The sequence below is a fragment of the Dioscorea cayenensis genome, chromosome 3 (assembly GCF_009730915.1).
Source record: "Dioscorea cayenensis subsp. rotundata cultivar TDr96_F1 chromosome 3, TDr96_F1_v2_PseudoChromosome.rev07_lg8_w22 25.fasta, whole genome shotgun sequence".
Classification (NCBI taxonomy): Eukaryota; Viridiplantae; Streptophyta; class Magnoliopsida; order Dioscoreales; family Dioscoreaceae; genus Dioscorea; species Dioscorea cayenensis.
Window position 1 is genome coordinate 3,527,051 of NC_052473.1, and position 21,466 is coordinate 3,548,516.

General features: G+C 35.0%; 2 protein-coding genes across 2 annotated transcripts; both read right to left on the reverse strand.

Moving 5' to 3' along the window:
- Positions 1–2,279: 2,279 nt before the first annotated feature.
- On the reverse strand, positions 2,280–5,881 carry LOC120253686 (phosphatidylinositol 4-kinase gamma 5-like). Its single transcript, XM_039261965.1, has 2 exons — positions 5,720–5,881; positions 2,280–4,513 (listed from the first exon to the last, which is right to left on the reverse strand). The coding sequence occupies exon 2, from the start codon at positions 4,418–4,420 to the stop codon at positions 2,597–2,599; it is 1,824 nt and encodes a 607-aa protein (XP_039117899.1). The 5' UTR covers positions 4,421–4,513; positions 5,720–5,881; the 3' UTR covers positions 2,280–2,596.
- A 5,952-nt stretch (positions 5,882–11,833) lies between these two features.
- LOC120253640 (cell division cycle protein 123 homolog) lies at positions 11,834–14,834 on the reverse strand. Its single transcript, XM_039261938.1, is given in 4 exon segments — positions 11,834–12,513; positions 13,715–14,217; positions 14,219–14,284; positions 14,286–14,834. Coding segments are annotated over 3 exon segments (1,032 nt in total). The 5' UTR covers positions 14,787–14,834; the 3' UTR covers positions 11,834–12,513; positions 13,715–13,752.
- Between the last annotated feature and the right edge of the window lie 6,632 nt (positions 14,835–21,466).

Sequence of the window (21,466 nt, forward strand, 5' to 3'; positions counted from 1 at the left end):
ATAAACTTTTTTCAATCTGTGAGTTGTGACTAATGTAACTCATATTCATGGATACATTGATAAGTTTTTATGTGGAGTGATTGTTTTAGAATGTAAGAAAATTATATATATATAAAAAAAATTAACCTCCAAAAACACCTTTAACATAGCTAGACAAATAACGGCTTTTTAAAATATTGCTTTTTAATTAATTACTAAAATAGGTATTTTTTTAAAATTATTTACCAAATTAGGCATTTTTATAATATTAAATTTTAAATAATAGTCTGTGGGTTCCACTGGTTTTTTAATATTAAAAATTTTTATTTTTTAAAAAAATCGGAGAGTCCCACTAGTTTTTTAATGTTAAAAATTTTTATTTTTTAAAAACGAGATGGGTCCTCTAGTTTTTAAATTAAAAAGCAATTTTCTGTTTAAAAGCCTTATCGTTTTCAGTAAAAATTTTTACTGATTAGTTTTTATTAACGCCTACTTTCACTTTAAAAATAAACTCATTCGTTATTATTAATGAGCGAAAACAATTCATATATTATAAAATTATTCAACAGTCTGATATTTAAATTATATTCGACGTATGACTTGGGATAAAATTTGCGTTCGAGATGATTTACGTATCTATGACCTGCATTCTGACGTAGATCACAGCAGCTTTTGGTGACTGCTTCTCCCATATGTCCATCTAGTTCACAGATTCTAGTAGATTTTGAGGCACGAGGTGGTCTTCGCATTGTAAGATCGACCGACGAGGCGTGGGACCCGATTATGGGGGTTCCAGATATCTCGTAATCGCAGGTCGCGATCGTCGAGAATTGTCCAGGATCGTCGATATTGGTCGTAGTCATGGGTGATATAGTAAATATTGTGCTGTTGAATAATTTATAATATATGATGTTCGTTCATTAATGAATCGAATGAGTTTATCCTAGTAATGAAGTGAGACTCATGATGTAATTGTGAGATGATGGGTTTTAGGTAGGAAAGTGCTTTAGTTAAAAACAAGTGGACCCCATCTCAGTTTCAAAAATAGATTTTAATATTAAAAACAGTGGGACCTGCGATTAAAAATAAAAATGTAAATAAAAACCAGATGTGCAGACTATGAAATTTGGGAGTTAATATTAAAAATAAAAATGCTAATTTAAATATTTTAAAAATACCTATTTTAGTAATTGATTAAAAAGCAATAGTTTAAAAAAACCACAAATAACATCCACCTTTTAATTGAATATATATGTATCTTGCATAAATTCTAATAAAACAAGGGCAAAAGTGGTCAAACAAGAAATTAAAAATTTAATCATTCCTTGCAAAATTAAAGAGCAAAAACAAAATTTAAGTTTATTTAAACCACCTTCATAATTATTTTTTGTTGCCAAATGCGAGGTTGACCAATCAACTCCGATTCATAGTATTATAGTGATTCACCTATTCATTTTATAAAAAAAATAAAAAATAAAAAATATAAATAAATAAGTATGGCAACCTTTTCAGTAACACTTCAACTTAACAAGATCTTATTGCAAATAAAACTCTTCATAATACTTGAGAAGAATTGGGAGTATTTTACTGCAGCACAATTTATATTCACATCATAATTTTATTTAAAAATAAAATATATAACAATTATTTAAAACTTTTAAGCTTAAAATCAAAACAGAGGTTGAATAAAATATAAAAAATATCCAAATAAATCAGAGTAAAAGAAACATTCTCCTTGTTACCTCCTTTGTACTATATTAATGAATTTTTAGTAAGTAGTAAAATTTAATAAAAATGAATCTTATTAATGCTAAAAAAAAAATTTAATTACATCAAACTGTGTTCGGCTTTTTATATCATATGACGAAGTACTCCAATTTCTCCAATATCCCATGATCATTTTTTCGCCTTCCATTCTTATTCTTCAAACTAGAAAAATCAAAATAACAAAGATGGTTTGTTACAATATTGACACATATTTTGGTACTTTGAAACTTGATTTATCAGCAAAATATAAAAGTGAAACATAATATATATATATATATATATATATATATAGTCTATAGACACTTTCTTGATTGCAAGATCACACTTTGTTTGTTATGTAGTTCATTTATTTTTTATGTTATTTACCTGTCATGAACATACCATGAATGACATGAAGCATAGTTGAGAGAGTGAAAGAAAATAAGAACAAACATATTAAATCAAATAAATAAATATATAAATAAATAAAACAAATTGTATTTGCATGTTTTAAAAAACTGAAGACATCAAAGAAAACATACATTTATAAAATATATACACAAATTTATATGCATTTATTGATCTGAACTATGTTATAAGAAACACTCTCATAACAAAGACAACCAGAGAAGTGAGAACACCAAAAACAGCAACCAACCCCATTCCATTACACATACCTCATCAACCATGTAAACTCATAACAATATCTAACAAAACTCGAACCAGTATTTACATCTCTGATTCTAAAACTCATGAAACTCACCCTTATTTATGAAACTCTTCATCTTTCATTACACCACAACAAGCACCAAGAACCATTCTTAACAAACCAACCAAACATTTCCACTATATTTATATATATGTCTCCTACTCAAAACTGGCAGGAAGTTCCCAACCTCTGTCTCTGTCTCTGGTTAACATTATTAGATTTTCGGTTTCGCAATACAGTGTATAATAGCTCCTGGAACTTGTCAAGAAATGCTCCCCATTCTTCCTCATTCATATCTGCAAGTTTCACGAAACTCTGGCTTGATGGCAGCTGCTCATTCGCGCTCCTTCTGTTAGTTTTTGTACTGCTTATATCACCTTGGACTTTCTTTTCAACAAGACTTAAACCATTCAATGACATAGAGATACCATGAGTAATTTCATTGGTGTTGTTGCTTTCTTCATTATAATAATTCTCATCTTCCTCCTCCAAGCTCTCTAGTTTTGAAATGTAGGATCGGGGTGTTGATGGTGTTACTTGTTCAACCTCTTCAGTACATTCGATGAGAAACTGAGTTTCATCTTCATGCTCTGATCCGGTTTCGGAAAGATACACCTCTGGTTCAGCCACCAAATTCCTTGCCTCAATGCAAATAACTTCAAGCTCACTCGGTTCTTCTTCAATTCCTCTGATTTCCCGGCTCATCATTTCGCCAATCTCTGCTAGACAAAAACCGGATGCTGCTGCTTCCTTGAGGAAAACTGTGCAAAGGATGAGAACACGAAGGCAGGCCTCGCGGATCATAGGTAGCTCCATTCGAAGCATGTCTGAATCTTTCATTGGATCAAGACGAGCAATGTAGTTAAGTTCATCATCAGAAAATGGAATTGATGCTTGTGGCCAATGAATCCATTCGAAGTAAGGATCCTCTAAATTCTCTGGAAGGCATAGGCCATGATCAATTGGGATGAGCTCCACCTGACTACCAAACATACCATCTCTGCCTTCAACTTTCCTTACTAGAAGGTTTCCTGAATGTCTATCTGTATTCAAGATTCTAACATCAAGGATTCCAATTCTATGAATTGCTGCAACAGGAAAGCTTGAGGTACCATGATCACTGGCATCGAAATCATGTGGGATAAACTGCTGGAAAGATGCGATCTTGCTTGTAGCCCGTCGCTTCTTGCGTATCACCTTGCTGCAATCGACTCCTTCATTGACATGGAAGACGGAGTGAGTTATCTTGACAAGGATTGTCGGAGGAACATTTGCAAAATGATCATAGTCCAGTAGATAAGCAGCAACCTCTCTAAAACCAGTCTCACCAACCCGAACAGACCTTTTCAATCCTGGCTGGCCAAGAGCTTTCCCTACAAAACCTTTCGGATTGTTCGGTGCAAATGGCTCTTCATCAGTTGGTTTCACAATAGCAACGTTCTCGCCCCCTGAGTTTCTGAAGTAGTATGCACCACCAAGTCCACCGTTAACTCGTACAGGGTCAACACCACTTTTGATTGCTTTAACAACATCCTTAACAAGCTGCTTCATTCGAGAGCATCGACTTGAGCAGCCTAATATCTCAATTGGTCCACTCCAATCTCTCTGTTGAAGATCCTTTCCAGTTGGAGAAAGGCAAGGCGTGGATGAGCTCCGATGCAAATGGTTTCTTGTGAGGAGCAAGGGAGAGTCATTCCGAATGGCACTAAGATCATTTTTCAACACAAGATCTCCATAAGTGAGAGAAGTCTCTTCTGTAGGCACATTTAGCGCCAACTGCAACCTCCGTTTCACTGTATGCACATTGTCTCCACGGTCCAATTCAATGCCCAATACACTACCAGTTTCAGTCTGTACAAACACCCGTCGCCTACCCACATGTTTCTCTTCTCTGGTTCTGCTTCCATGGTAGTCACTGCTAAAGCTGCGGTTAAGAACTTCAACTGCCATTTGGGTTTGCACAGGGCTGTCAATATTAGGAGACATGGAACAAGGGTAGTGTCGTCAAATTATACCGAAGAAGTACAAATGGAAAGCCATTTGATCAGAAGACCATAGATGCAGGAGATGATCCAGAACCTGTTAACAACACAACACCATTTGAATACTTCCTAGAAATTTTGGTTAAAAAGAGATTACAAGATACCATCTATTTATGTTTCAAAGGACTCAATGAAATTGTGAATGCAATGCATGAACTCTGCATGAACACATGAATTAATAGTAGAAATGTAGAATTAATTAGCATTTATAAAAGAATAAGTTGAAACATGTGAATCAGAGACTAACAAAAGAAATAAAAGCAAGAATTTTTCAGCATGTACAAATGACAAAAGATGTGATGCACTGTATATATATATACATATATCAAAGAGATGACAGAATTAATTGGCATTTATGGGAAAATAAATTGAAAACATGTGAATCATGTCTTGTCACCATTAACAAATGCAAAAAGATGTGACTGAACTGTTTATGTACACCAAATACATACTAGAATTAATTGTCATTCATAGCAAACAAAAGATAAAATATGTGAACTAGTGAGCTAAAAACAAAGCATTCACAGAACAAGCATTGTCAGTATTACAAGTGTCAAAAGTGTGAATGCAACACCTGGTAAATGTGAATAAAGTCACATTATTGTTGTCAAACTTACAAGTGTCAGTATTAATTGTCATTAATACTAGAATTAATTAGCACTTATAACACAAGAGCATTGAATACATGTGAATCAGTAAACAAGAACATAAAAAAATTCCCAATAAAAACAAGTGTTGAAGAAGTGAATAAATTCTGAATCAATGTGAAACTAGAATTAATTAGCATTTATCATTAAAAATAGTGAATTAGTGAGCTAAAACAATTTAAAAACATGCAATATTTTTTTATCATTAACAAGTGCCAAAAAAAAAAATGCAAACTATTTTTAATTTTTAAAAAAAAGAATAAATAACAACAACAAACTTCCAAATGTTTCAAAAAGCATAAAAGATATTCAAGTCCAAAATATACTCAAACTTTCTTAAATGCATCAATAATTAACATTCTGAAAACCAAATCAAGCACTAAATATCTGCTTTTTTTTCACAAAAAGTTAGTACCTTTTGCATCTCATAGAGCCATTCTCACATCAAACAAACAAACAATAAAAAAAAAAACCAAAATGCAAACCATAAATCAAACAAACTAAAACTTTTACCATAAAAAGACAAAAAAAAAAACAAGAATTTATCCACGAAATCAAACAATTTAAAGGCATGAACTCATTCAAATCATACTCACCAGAAGGCGTGATCCAGAGAAAAACCACGCCAATCTCGACCGGAGAAACGACAGGCGTCTCCACCTCCGGCTCCTCCACCACCACCACCGCAATCAACGGCTCAGATCCAATTATCCCCTCGATCCAACGGCTTACCTCTCTCTCTCTCTCTCTCTCTCTCCCTCCCTTTCAATCTCTCTCACTTGAAACCCTCTCTATAACTCTCTCTTAACCATCAACCCATGGTTAAGATAACTTAACCATGGTTATACGAATAAGTATTTTTTTATATTTTTCTTTTATTAATTTACGATATTTCTAATCGAAGTCTCTAGATGATGAAATTTTAACCGTTGAATGGACCGATGGGTTGAGTGAACGGTTGGATAAGTTCCACGTCTCTTTGTACTGTATGGTATACGGATGTGACGTGTAAGGATAGGATTGGGGGAGGATAAAGGCTGACGTCGTCAAGAAGGTGGGACTTGATCTAAGGATCACGCTGTTTAGTTTCAAACAGCGTGGAGATTGTTTATTAATCTCAGCCATTGATTTGTTTCAAATTTGGTTAATAAGAAATCTTGATTGGTTTTGACGGTCACGATTGTAGTTGGAGCGTTTGACTATGCGACCAGTTGATCGGGATTTGTGCGCCGGTTCTGAAAACATCCACGTGTCACGTTAGTATAACGGATTTTGCGCGTACGAGTTTGGACTATGTACTATTCCTAAAATGCCCTTTGATGATGTACCACCTTGCAATTCTGACCGTTGGATGATTAGATGGACGGCTGGAGATTGAGTTGATGTAATTATAGAGAAACATCATGGTTTTTTGGGGCATTGGATACTCTGAGCTGAGTCACTGGAACTTTGAGTCCTTTGAAGAGTAATTTTCTTATTGGTCATCAGAATTTCAAAGTTTACGTTTTAGTCCCTTTTTTTAATAACTTTGTCTTCTTTCATTGTTTGTCCTGTATAAATGTTATTTATTATTTTATAATTACAAAATAAAATCATATCTATAAAGGATTAGTGTCTACTACTATTTTTTTGTATATAAAAAAATTAAATTTAAAATCACTTATTTAATCGACTTATACTTGTATTAGTTAGACCGAGCCCATTGATAAATCCTTTATGTTATATAAATGCAACTAGAATTAATTTAAAAAAAATTCACAATATTTGCAAAACTTTGCTAAAGTGAGTGAGATGTTTCCAATGGGACCATGTAATCGAAGGTTTTATAGAAAGCATATTTTTGCTTAGTTGTGAAGATAGGACTCACATGGGCATTTGTGAGTTTTAGTATGGAAGATAGTGATGAGCAAAGGGTCCTACAGGTACTTTTAGGATGAATTTCAGGCAATGTGGAGTGGATTAATTAGTTGGGATAGTTATCTAATCTTGCTTTTTTATATTTGGAATTTCATTAGAGAAATTTAAGCATCTTGTTGTGTGTGTGTATATATATATATATATATGATGAACCTAGACATGTCATATGTTTAATTTAGTATCAATATGTACCTTCTGATTCTTTCGGTTTTGTCGGCCTATTAATATCTTATGTTTTCAAACGTGTTTAGATTCGTCTGGTTTTCTTGAGCATCAAAACCATTGAGAAGATCAAAAAATTCCTTATAATTTAATATATAATATTGTAATATATCTAAGCACATAAATTAGTATTTAGTAATGTTGTGTCTAGTGGGGTGGTGTATCCCGTATAGGGATGGCAATAATATCCATACCCGAGCCAACCCGACCCGACCTGACCCGAGTTTGACGGGTAAAATCCGATTTGACCGGGTTTCGGGTCGGGTTCGGGTAAAACCCGACTTGTATGAAACAGGTGCGGGTGCGGATATGAGAATTCTAATACCCGACCTGCATCTCGAATCCGTACTCCGATCCCGAAAATTAAAAATTATTAAAAATATTTATATAATATATATATGTATATATACATATATACATATATATACTAATATGTTTCTACAACTTAACAATTTAGGCTTTTTTTATTTTTTTCCTCTTTGTTTGGTCTTATAATTTTTATAATTATTTTTATTTTTATTTTTATTTTTATAAAAAAATTATAATTACTTTTTTAAGTTACTTTTTTTATAAAAAAATAATATATTTTTTTATTAATTTTTTTAATATCGGGGAGGGGCAGGGTATACGCATGGTACCCGATTACCCGTCGGGTGTGGGTGTGGATTTGGGTTTTTAAAACCCGTCGGGTTCGGGTATATTAGTGGGGTATCGGGTACTAGTACGGGTATGATAATACCCGCACCCGACCCGACCCGTTGCCATCCCTAATCCCGTATGATTAATTGATCCATTTTATTTTTTTCCTTTTTACAAAATACAGGTGCAATTAACTCACTTTTGTTTGAGCTGAGATTCAAACATGCATCTTCATATATATCCTGGGCAATGGCAGAATCAGAAGCAAAGTTAAGAGAAATGCTTTAAAAATTATAAATATTAAAAAAAATTATATTCATTCAAATTTGATATTTTAATAATTAATACTTAAAAAATATAAAATATACAACTTTTACTATAAAGTGGAAGGAGAATCTTTTGGGCTTCGTATATTTTTAAATCTCACTCAAAATAGTTTCATCGTCAATGGTTTCAAATACATGTCATTCAATTTAGCTTAATATTATATCATTAAGTGATTGATCTTTTATCTTATTGTGCAACTCGTTTTTGATGATATTTATTACTGAAAAAGCTCTTTCCACTGATGCTATAGTAACAATCTTGAACCTTGTAAATTTTTTATTTTAATTTTTGAAATTATAGCTATGTTAGATTGTGTATTTGTATTGAGATAGGTTCTGAGCCCTCGCATGCTTATTATGCTATGCACTATGAGTGTACGGTTGTTTGTCGATGCACCGGATCTGACGAGCCTGGTTTTGGGGAGTGACAACTATTATCACCTGAAAAATCAAAATCAATTCAATAAGGTGATAAGCTAATGGAAAAATAAAATGCTTTATAGTTTAAACTAACTTTTTAATAAGACTTGTAAAGTCATGACATTCAATAAAATTAAAATTTCTTCATGAATGTGGGTGTGAAATGAATGGGTGTGAAGTTGCTTTTTTTAGGGACTCAAAGATCTTATTAAAAAAATCATCATTTGGTGAAGTTAAAAATAAGTCGCAAGTTTTTCATATCATATAATATATATAGCGTAAAAACCTTAGTTGGGTACCACATAAATATTTTATTTTATTTTGAGCATTAAACTTCAATATCTATCTTTTCAGATATCTAACTTCAACTTGATATCAATGGGAGAGTATTCACGAGTGCCACAGTCAATCTAATGCCCATGCAAGCCCTTATTTATCCATGTCAGTGATCACGCTAGTTGAAGTTAAATCACCCTTCTTCTCCCTCTTTCGTCCTTCATCACTCAATCACCCGAGACTCCTTTCCTTCTCATCCCATAGCGCCGGTTGTGAGCACAATCTCCTTTGCTAGAGACTATGCTAGAGACTAGAATGTCCAAATGCGGGAGCAAGTTTTATATATGTTGTATCGTTTCCTTTTCTTATAATTTGGGTTGCAGTTTGGAACAAGTTAACACAATGGTGTAAAGTTCCACTTATGTTATTTTTTTGGGTTGGAATCCAGAGGAAGTCCATGAAATTTCTTGTCTTGAATACTTTGTTGACAAATTGCATTGAGTATAATACATGTTCATAAATTCTCTATTTAATTCTACGTGTTCATGCCTACTTTCAATAATTCAATTCACAGTTGTTTCTTGCAGGAAATTTGAAAAAACTGTGTTGAATATGTTATAGATGAATGATCATAAAAGTGTCATCTCCTTTGTAAATATGTTATGGATAAATGAACCTGCAATAAATATGTTGAAAATAAAGAAAACCAGAAATGATAAGCAGAAAATCAGATCTATATGCTCAATATGTGATTCACAATTCATTGAAAATAGAATCATGCAATCATGGCCTTTTATAAGGACAAGCTAGGCACATCGGACACATATCATAACAATATTAACAATTTGATCATATTGTTACATGAGATCTAAATTTGAATACTTTAAAGATTGGGATGTGTAGAATCTTATCTCCGATTTTGTAGATCTGAATGATGTAGATTTGAATTATGTTGTTGTTTGACAGAAAGAGTGTCTTATTGAAGATGCTGAACAATTGCATAAATAGCATATTATGGACTCTATATAAGATGAATTAACAGTCAAAATTGCAGTTTCCATTTGAAAATTTGCAATTTTAATCTGAAATAGTTACATTTTGGAATATTTGCAATTTGAAAATCCTAAATTAAATCCTAATATTTGAAAACCCTAACATGGTTCATGAAACCACTTATGATAAGATGGTGGGTCGGCTGCTTCTGTTCTTGTCACCCAGTCGATCGTCGTGATACTTCAACCAAAGTCTTCTCTTTGGTGAAAGCGTGTGTGCCAACTGAGGTCTTCTCGCAGGTGATTGTGTGCATATCCGGCGCTCTCAAAGGAGAAGGACGAGAGTTTCGACAAATCAGGTGAGGAAGGAGGAAAGGGGAAGAAGAAGAGAGAAGAAGGGCTCTTTAATTTCAGTTGACGTGGGCGCCGACATGGATAAATAAGGGCTTGCGTGGATGTTTGGCTAAGGTGGTGTAAGTCAGGAAAAGATGTGCCACATAAGAAATGACTAGTCCATTTTGATGTACAACTCAAGATTTTATCATTGGAAACTAACAAGCACCCTCCTGTAGATACTAAATTGAAATTGAAAATCCAAAAACATACAAATTGAAGTTTGATGATCAAAATAAGATAATAGGTTCGTACGATACCCAATTAAGCTTTTTTTTCTATATATGTAATATATGTAATATATATATATTATATTATATATAATTTTATTATATATATATATATATATTAGCTTGGGCCAAGTGGGTGCTTAATTACCTCTTTAAGCCCCCCTAACCCTATGTAAAAGATCTAGTGAAATTAGATTAAAAGAAAGTTGATAATTGATCCATTTTATAGTTCATAATAATAATAATAATAATAATAATAATAATAATAATAATAATAATAATAATAATAATTTTTAACAAAGCGTTAATAACCCAAGTTACCCAAATAATATTAACCTCATATAAAAGATATGGTGTAAAAACTTTTCAAGTGTTTTGAGTTAAAATCCCATTAGATACATGTTATGGTGGCGGGTCCTTTGTGTGGATATAGATTTTGTAGTCTAAAATATTATGTTATTAGTTAAGGATACATGGGGTTGAATGATTAATTCTTAGTGTATGTGATGTCTTTTATTAATTGCGCTTGTCGCATCTGTTACATGTTTTTTTTTAATTAAATGATTATCAAATGTAGGATGTTGACAAGGCAATAAGTTGGTATTGTTGTTGCTTGAAGAATGGTTGATTCCAAAGATAAGACCATAGACAGGGACTTTTATTGTCATGTGATTTGGATAATTTTTGTATGATATACTTAAAACACATTCATGTATTTTTGGAGTTCAAAAGAAGTTTGTTGGCACATATCAATCCGAACTTTACACGTAAGCATGTCCAATAAGATTTAAGTAATAGACATAATATTTGTTTGTTTGCTTCCTTTGTTCTTTTTTAAAGTAGCTTGGTCTAAATGATTAGATCGGTTTACTATGTTTTAAAGTCTAAGCTAATCTTAATAGGACTTAAGTTAAGTAGTGTGCTGATAATTTAGTTGTTTTAAGGACCAAATTAGTTGTTTCGCATTGTTTTTATAATAGAATATTTGAAATATAACTTTCCAAAATTTTTAATTTAAAACATTGGATGTAAATTATTACACAATGTATAAAGAAATTTTGTTCTTTTTTATGGATTCTAAAAGAATTTTTCAGTGATAGGTAAGATAAGCGGAATGATTTCAAATAAAAATAAATAAAATAAAATAAAATATTCTCAAACCTTGAATTTTCTTTCAAATTAAAATATTCTTAATTGGAAGACCTGAAGTATCAATTACTAATCCCCAAGTAATTTATTTTAATACAAGTTTAATCCCCAACCAAAACACAAATTCAAGCTTTATAACAAGAAAATAAGATTGAAAACTTTTCCACTCAAAACTTTCTCACAATTTATGAGTTCCACATCAACTCATTGAAGATAAGAAATTTTTTTCTACAAAATTTTCAAGTTCCACTTCAGTGATTGCAATACTTTGGAGTTTAAGGAACATTTGAGAATCAAAATGCTTGTTTCATGGCTTCAAACACTTGAGCTTTGGACCTCCTTTTTGCTAGTCATGTTGTTCAGGTAAAATTGCTGATGCTCTGTTCTGTGTAAAAACCCCCAAAGTATCGCTTTGTATCGACGCTTATTGAAAGTCGTTTCCTCGCATTCTTGTCCAAACACTTGTACACAATATCCGCAAGCAAACTAACTTCTTCAGGATTGATTTTGGTCGTGAGCTTCTTGTCTATTATCTCCTCCCAATCGGCTTTTCAATCACTGCTTACTAGCTGAAGATGGTTCGAGCTATGTCCTCAAATACTTCTTGGAACAATTTTATAAAACCGTGTTCTATGAGAAACTTGCGATATAGATGTACTCCATTAGGTCTTGAGGGGATTTATAGCCATTATAATGCCAAAACAATATATGTTGCTCTTCTTTGGAACTTGTTTGTCGACATGTAGTCAGGATCCATGTAACTGTATGCACCTTTAAGGATCCTACCGGCGTAGATATCTTCCTTTGACAGCCCAAAATCAACAACCTTATCATGAATCAAATGCATCATTTTACCACATACATGCAAAAAAATGAAACTCGGACAATATCCACTCTTGATGACAAGGTTCGCAATCATTGATCATAAGATATGCCATGAGTTACCAAAGATTTTTTATTAAAGTTTAGATGGCTGAGACAATAGCAATGTGATAAAACTAACAAACAAGTCGATGATTAAGATATTTGACCAGCTTTCATGGCTTATCTAGAAATGATTTGTTACTAAGCATCATATAATTACTATTTAGACAGCAATTCAGGAAAAACATGTATAACAATAAGTATACCAGTCCATTTTCATATGTGCTAGAGCAAAGAACTAAGCATGTAGAATGGTAATCAACAGCAACATATATCACATTGTTCAATTGATTTAAAAAACTAAATCTGAACTATAGAAGGATAAGGAAATGAGCCTCAATCAGCAGCATTGATTAAAAAAAGAAAAAAAGCACGAAATCCTCAGCCACCTCCACAATCATTGCTGATATCTTTGGCCGAAAAACAAGTATAACAATAAATATAACCGTCCATTTGGAGGCATTTTGCTATTCCTATGTGCTAGAGCAAAGAACTAAGCATGTAACATGCTAATTAACAGCAACATATATCACATTGTTCAATTGATATAAAGAACTAAAACTGAACTATATAGAAGGATAAGGAAATGAGACCTCAATCAGCAGCATTGATTAAATAAAAAAAAAGCACGAAATCCTCAGCCACCTCCACAATCATTGCTGATATCTTTGACCAAAAACAAGTATAAACAACCAATATAACAGTCCATTTGGAGGCATTCTGCTATTCCTATGTGCTAGAGCAAAGAACTAACCAAGTATCATGGTAATCAACAGCAAAATATATCACATTGTTCAATTGATATAAAGAACAAAAACAGAGCTACAGACTAATATGGAAATCACACCTCCATCAGCAGCATTGATTAAAAAAAAAAAAAAACAGGAAATCCTCAGCCAGCTCCACAATCATTGCCGATATCTTTGGCCGAAAAACAAGTATAACAATAAATATAACAGTTCATTTGGAGGCATTTTGCTATTCATATGTGATAGAGCAAAGAACTAAGCATGTAGCATGCTAATCAAAAGCAAAATATATCACATTGTTCAACTGATATTAAGAAACTAAAACTGAATTATAGAAGGATAATGAAATGAGACCTCAACCAGCAGGCATTGACGAAGAAAGCAGGCAATCCTCAGCCACCTTTAGAATCATTGCCAATATCTTCGGCCTGCTTCCTAATCTCCTCATCAGCTCTCTTCAAGAACTGGTCCCATCCACTCCCTTCTCCGGTATCCAAGTAATCATATGGCACGGCAGTCTTCAACCCCGGCCGCACTCCCTGCCTCCCCTCCACCACTCGGATCTCCACTCCTTGTGCTCCAAACCCTTGCTCATCTAGCTCCTCCCATTCAAACATCAATGGCAGCGTGAACGCGCCCCAGGGATTGAAATCAACTATCTTCACCCGCCCATCACTGGTGAGGTACACATCAATGGTGTAATTCTCTGATCCAAATCCTTCTCGCACGACCTCATGAAAGAACCTCTCGATCAATGGCAAGATTTCATCTTTCCGGTCGGGAAGCACTGGATAGAAGGTGGTAACCTCTCGCTGAGAAATGGCGATCAATCGGCAGCCACGGACAAAGCAGCGAAAACTCCATTTCAGGGCGGAGGGAAGGGTACCATTTTCGAAGTGCGAGGTAGAAGGGCAGGGAGGAGGGGATCAGGGGAGGCATCAGAGCAGGAGGCGAGGGCCTGAGAGAGATCGTGTGCGATGGAGTCGGAGGAGCGGAGGAGGAGGGCGATCTCGGAGAAGGAGGTACAGCGAAGAGAGCCATCAGCGGAGATCCAGGTAGCGTCCTTGGGGGCGCTCCAATTGAGCTTAGGGAGCACGGCGCCACCGAGATCGGCGATGGAGCGAGTGACGGCGGCCTCAAGGTCAGGGAACGATGGGGCGTCGTCATCGGAGTCAGAATCGGAGTTCACGGGGGAGAGAGGAGGTGGGATCGACGCCGGCGGTAGTGCGGGGAGAGGGTCGAGGCCGGAGGAGGGTCGGGGGAGGAGGAAACGGGGAGGGTCAGCGGAGGAATGGGGATCGGGCTCGCCGAGGAGGTAGCGGATGAAGGAATCGGAGAGAGGATGGAAGAGGGTTTTGATGGTGTGAGGCTTGAAGCGTGGGTACCAGTCGTGGATTTGGCATCGCCGGAGCTCCGATTCCTTCATTGCTTCTCTTGCCGGAGCTCTGATTCTTCTTTTAGGGTTTAACTCCAATGCCCCGCAAAACAAACTATAAACCAAACAATTACGACCACCGCAAATCAACGGTTTTAGATCTGATTAACCCCTCGATCCAACGGTCCACATCTCTCTCACTCTCATACCGATTTATTATTTTTGGTCTTTTTTTCTAATATGATTTTTATTTAATTATCAAGTGAAATTTATTCATCAATATGATATTTTTTTATTTTTTTAAATTATTAAATTTTTTTGATATATATATATTTTTCAATTATATTTATTTTAAAAAAATATATTATTATTACATCTTGTTAGTTTTCAACCCATTTTTAAAAATTGTTATTATTGTTAACATAATTATTTTTTTAAACAATAAGTGAAAATATTTAAATCTTTTTAAGTTATTATTTTTTATTTTTTCAATGCTAATTATTTTAAAAAAACTATTAAATAATAACAATTTTTAAAAATGTCTTAAAAACTAAAAAGATGTAATAATAATAACATATTTTTTCAAAATAAATATGATTGAAAAAAAAATTTAATTAATAACTTAAAAATGGTTTAAAAATAAAAAAATATCTCATATTTGTGATTTTTCAAAAGAGAATGTTGTGAATGTAAAAAAATAATATCTTAACATTTTAAATGGCCAACTCACTGAGTGATGACATGACATGATGTGATGTTTTAAAATTCATATAAATGAATAAATTTCATGAGATCATTTTGATAATAATAAAAAAAATCATATTGAAAAAAAACCATTATTTTATTTTATTTTTGTTTATTTACTAAATTTCTAAGCGAAGTCTCCGGAGGATGAAACCTAGACCGTTGGATGAGGGTTGAATAAACGATTGGATAAGATACACGTCTATGTAACAAAATTATGATTAACATGTCAATCTTTGTGACCACTAGCAATTAGAATTAACATTACATGATATGCATGGTTATAAATGAACCGTTTGTTCAAAGTTCAAAGGCTTGACTCGTTTAGGGCTTAGCTTGATTTGTTTATTAAGGCAAAGCATGCAATTCATGACCTCGATGTTTAAGCTCGTAAGATAAATGAGCCGATTCTAAATACTACCAAACTTGGTTTGTTAAGACTAGTGGGCAACTCATTTATAATTTTATTAAAAGTTCTTTTATAAGAATCATTAAGAGGCTTATTTAAAACATTATCAAACTCATGATTTATAAAAATCATTCTTAAGAATCATTAATAGAATCTTTTATAGTATCATTAATAAGCTCTTTAATCTTAAATGATCTTTAAGTTTGAATCGAATTGAGCCTTGTCTCATAATGATTTATTAAACAAACTTCAAACTACACTTTATTGAGTCAATAAGTTGCACCCAAACCTGACAAACGAAGCTTAAAATAGTCTAGAGTTTGGCTCAGACACAATTAAAATAGTGGTGAGTCGAACTTGAACATGGCCAAGCTCGACTCAGCTCATTTAAATCCTTAATGATATGATATAATTGAATGATTTTAAAAAGATTTAAGAAGTGATTTTAAAATTATAATCACAAATATATAATTATTCTTAAAGTTATTCCCTAAAAATTTCCCCTTCCAAGTTGATTTGTGAGAGTTCATTTGTCCATATCGTATTCGTTGGTCAAATTAAATAAGTGACATTTGTTCATTGGCCATTGGTTTTCCATGTCATCTCTTTCTCCATTATTAGTCAACGGACCAATGAATAGATTATAACATTAAATATTAAATAACTATAATATAATATACAATAGATTATTTTTAAATAATAAATTCAACTTATAAATTAATAATGATATCATATCAAATTTATAAAATTATCATAAAAGGCAGGCAAGTTTGGACTTTGGTCTTTTACTTTATTTTATTTTATTCCATATAATTGACTTGGCCTGATTAGGGTCTGATCGTTTTCCCATATTTAATAGTTAGTGAGATAAGAATCTTGAACATCATGTTTAGACTTGAAAAAGAGCCATTTACATAATATTATTAGAGTTGGGATTGAATGCCAAGATTTTGTTTCTTATTAAATGTTTTTTTATTATTAAAAAAAGCAATTATACGAATTTACAAATAGCTAAAAATTTAATTTGTCTTAATATTCCGATAAAACCAAATAATATATCATAATATAATAATGATAGGTGATGTAACATTTATACTAATTTGTATAAATCGTAATATTAATTAAAAAAACCATTAATATTGCATATATAATTGTGTTATTTGGTCTGGCTCTGCATATTAATTTTTTTTAAGTATATATAATACTTTTATGTTTTTTTTATTTTATTAGTTATATTATTTCAATTATTGGTACGTTCATTCAAAATGTTGTATATATTATTATTTAATTTTGTATTATATCTGTTACTTTCATAATTTAGATTCTATCTTTAATTAATAATTACTATTTTATGAGCAACTTAGGAGACGTGTGACCATAGTTTAGGTTTTTTTAGCAAGCTTATTGAGGCATGTTTCGTTGTTTGTGGAAAGGAAAACATAATTTTTTTTCCAGCTCACAAAAGAACATTAGCAATTAAAGTGATGAAGGGATTTAAATCTAACCCTATTTATGACATCATGTTCATCACCAGTTAATATTTTAAAAAAAAACCACACATATGCCAATTTTTCTTTACTTATATATTAAGATTACCTTTTATGTTTTTTATGATCAGATACTAGTGCTGACGGCCTACTACTAGCCAAGCAACCTTAAGGCTGGAAAGAACCATCTTGATGGCAGGAGGAAAGAAGGATTGGCTAGATCGGCTTTACGAGCGATTGGAATGGCTTGAAGGTGTCGTTAGGCGATTGGAGTCCTTGATCAATGCATTTTTGGATGATGAAAATGCAAAAATTGTACTAATCATGGTGTCATTGGCGACCGTTCATGAGGTGGTGGACTCATGATCGTCAAGGTAGCCGGAGGAGTAGAGGTTTGGAGATGGACCAAGAAATTAAAAAGACGATAAGAACCAAAGTGTGGAGGACTGAGATGCATTGTCGTCTTTGTTGTGAACCTGATGGTGGACGGGTTCGCGGTGAGGAGAACACTCAGATGGAGTCTATTCGGTCGGTGGCAGAGTCCAATTCCCACAGTTGGTACCTTTCACCGATCCTTACTAAAAAAGTTAAATTATGTTGTAATTTATTCATGTATGAATAAATTCTTACTAAATATATGGATTTTATTTTTCGAACTTATTATATATGTTCTAAACATTAAAAATTATCAACAAATGAAATATTTATTACATTTATAAAAATTCTCTTTTTTTTAAATAGTTAATCTAAAAAAAATACAAAAATTATAAATAAATAAAAGTGGAAATTGCCAAAAAAACCCTTTAAGTTTGTAAAATTGCCAAAAACACCCCGTTAGTTTTGCAATCCCCAAAAACCCCACTCCTTTTTAAAGTCATGTTTTTCGAAACCCCCAAACCACTGTAGCGGATGTGAGCGGAGTGAGTTTCAAATTTTTGGACGAAAATGCCCTTGCGTGGGAGTCGTGGGCTGAGCCCGTCTCGGCGATTTGAGGAGGAAGTGGGGGTTTTCAGTAGGAGTAACCAGAGGCAATTTATTGGGCCGTTTAATTGCTTTTTTCTCAACTCACGTCTTGACTTTTTCCATTTCGAAATTTGTCTCGAAGTTGTCTCTCGCGTGAAGCCTCTCGTAATTAGCATTTCATCGACTTTTCCCTTTCCACGGTATCTCGAAGGAGAAGTCCCCAGCATGACTAGTTGGCATTTCATCGGTTTCGATCTAAGGTATTGAGTATGGTTTTATGTTAAGCTGATTACATCTAAAAGAAAGATTTTTCGGTTTTGTTTTGTGCTTCTGTTTTTGTTGGAAGATATTGAAGTCTGCAGGGGGATTTCTCGGTTGGGGTTTTGTTAGTCTGCGGGGAGATTTCTCGGCTAGGGGTTTTGTTTTTGTTTTGCATTTTCGTATGTATACACTATCGAAATAGTTTTTCGATTGTTATGATTTATGTAATATTTATAATGTACATTTCCGTTTCGTTTGATATGGTTGCGTGATTTCTAAATGAGGGTTGACGTTTAAGAAATGAGATGTTCTGAGTTTTAACATTTGTTGTCTCTGTTCAAGTATTACTCGTCTACATTTAACAAAAATGGGTCTACGTTTAACATTTTATATCTACTGTTTAATAAGCGAGAGTTCTACGTTTAAAAACCTTATATTTTCAGCTTAAACTTTTTGTCAATCTGCGTGTTGAATGTGTTGTTATTATCGTGACTTGTGATTATGGCGGTCGAAACCTAGTTAATAGGGCGTTGCTATTTGACGCGGTTGTGGAGACCTTAGGCGAATTGAAAGTTAACATGACCCCTCGACCTTTGAGGAGATTATTCGAAGGACACCGTTTCGGCGTTATTTGGTGGAAGCCATATACCAGAGGGCCCTTCTTGATTCTCTTTTGCAAAGATGCGATGAGTCGCACCAATAAATTCGGGATCGGGAAAGCCTGCTGAGTTTCGAGATCTCGAGATGTGGCCCTCGTTCTTGAGTGCGTTGCGATGGCGGCGGTGGTCTTTCGAGAAGAGAAAACCGGTCGGTTCGAAAGGGCGGTATCTATCGAAAGACCTACGAGAGACATGAGAGACTCCATGCCAAAGCGCTACAGTGCGACTTGTTCGAGCAGGAGGGAGAAGAAGATAATTTTTGTTAAACTCGATGGTGTACCTCGTGGGGGACGAGTCCTCTTCCCAAATACATCATACTCGGTTCGAGCTGGATCGTTGATTACGTCGATGATCTACCGACCATGGGGAAGCGTCATGGCGTAGGGCGCGGCGACGCACAAGTGGCTTATGGAGGATATTCCTGGCAGCGCCGAGTGCAGAGATAGATACGCCGGGAAGAAGACCAACACGAGGGTACAGTAAAGGGTTGCTCGGTTCGCGCTTAACGTGCGGTTTCTAGGTGACCGGAGCAGGGGAAGAAAGTCCGTTTCGGCGAGATCCCAAGGATGCTTTGTGCTACGGTGAAAGTACTTACCGGAAGCAAGCGACGGTAGAAACGAGCTTGTCATCGCCGTTTAAACATTTAATGTTTAACATAAGTATTTAATGTTTAAACATTTTATTTAGCGTTTAACTTTAGTATTTACCGTTTAACTCTTATTAAATCTTGGTTTTAAATATTTTTGTTCTCCGTTTAATTATATTCTATAACGTTTAAATATATAGTTTTTTTATAGTTTAAAATGAATGATCTCATTTGAAATTGTTTGGTTTACATATGTTAGTTTCACGAGTGGTTCAAAGTGAATCGTTTGAAGAAGAAATATTTGTTGGCGCCAATGAAGCGGATGGATGCCATTGCTCCGGGAACCACCTGCTCGAAGGCGGGGATGAGAGGGCAGCCTACTATCATCTGCGGCGGGACGCATCGTTCTCCTACTTTCGACCACCGCAGCGCCGCGCATTCCTCGGCCTTGGAGAAGCCCTCCCCCACCCCGCGATTGCGACAACCCCCTACCACGACAACGACAGTCCCCGACCATGGCAGACCTCGGGCGTGGCGGCCCGCACCGGTGACATTGGGCGAAGATGTCACCGCAACTCTTACTGCGAGCGTAGCGGATGATTGACCGAGTTTTACTCGAGCTTGTCGCTCGTGTGGAGCGCGGAAGGACGTTCTGCAACCATTGCGCCATCCCTCGAAAGAAAGCTGGCACTTCCCGGACTGAGCGAGGCGTCGAATTGTGACGGCAGCGACATCATGCCGGGAAAGGTCATTCCCAAAGCGGCTACATTCGAGAGAGACTTGCGAAAAAGAGGAGAACAATCACGCCTCCGCTCTCCTGCCGTGACGATGAGCAATAGCAACACCATCGGCGATCTTTGTTCTTGAGTCCGCAGTTGATGACATGGCTATGGCGGTGGAGGACATCAGTGGATGATGTGGCCGTTGCCGCTGTTGAGAAGGTCGTTGACTCTCTTCTCGACGAAATGTCGACCGGTGGAACCGGCTGCCGAGATGCGGCATCGAAAGATGGACACAATCCACGAAGGTCGAGAACAAGTTAAGGGTGTGTCTCCCAATGATCTTGTTGTCCATAGCCGCGGTTGAGAAGATCGTCGAATCCGTTCTGAGTGGCCGTGGGCCGACGCAGACCCTTGACGGCGAGGACACAATCCCACCACAACAAGAACCATGTAAGGAAGTGTACTGCCGGTTGATCTTTGACGCCGTCGTCCCGCGTCGAAGCGGACACGATCCCAGCAAGAACAACGATGTAAGGATGTGTACTGCAGCTGATGCTGCCGCCATCGTCCGCGATCGAAGGGAAGATGCTTGATGAAGACCCCGACCGAGCGACGAGAGAGATGATCAAGGCAATCAAAAGAAATTGGACCGACGGGCTGCTCGGAAAGCTTTTTATTCCGAAGAAGAAGAAATGGGTTGGCCTCGAGTCGTCTTAACAAATCATGACGAGGTGAGTTGATGAGGATCTTCCTCAGCATTTGCTACATGGGACGGAGTAAGTGTAACGTTTTTTATGATATTGTTTAAAGGGTTTCTTATAGTGTTTAACTATTACCTAATAGTGTTTAATACCATTATGTTATCATTTAAGTTTTCAGCCTTTACCGTTTAATTATATA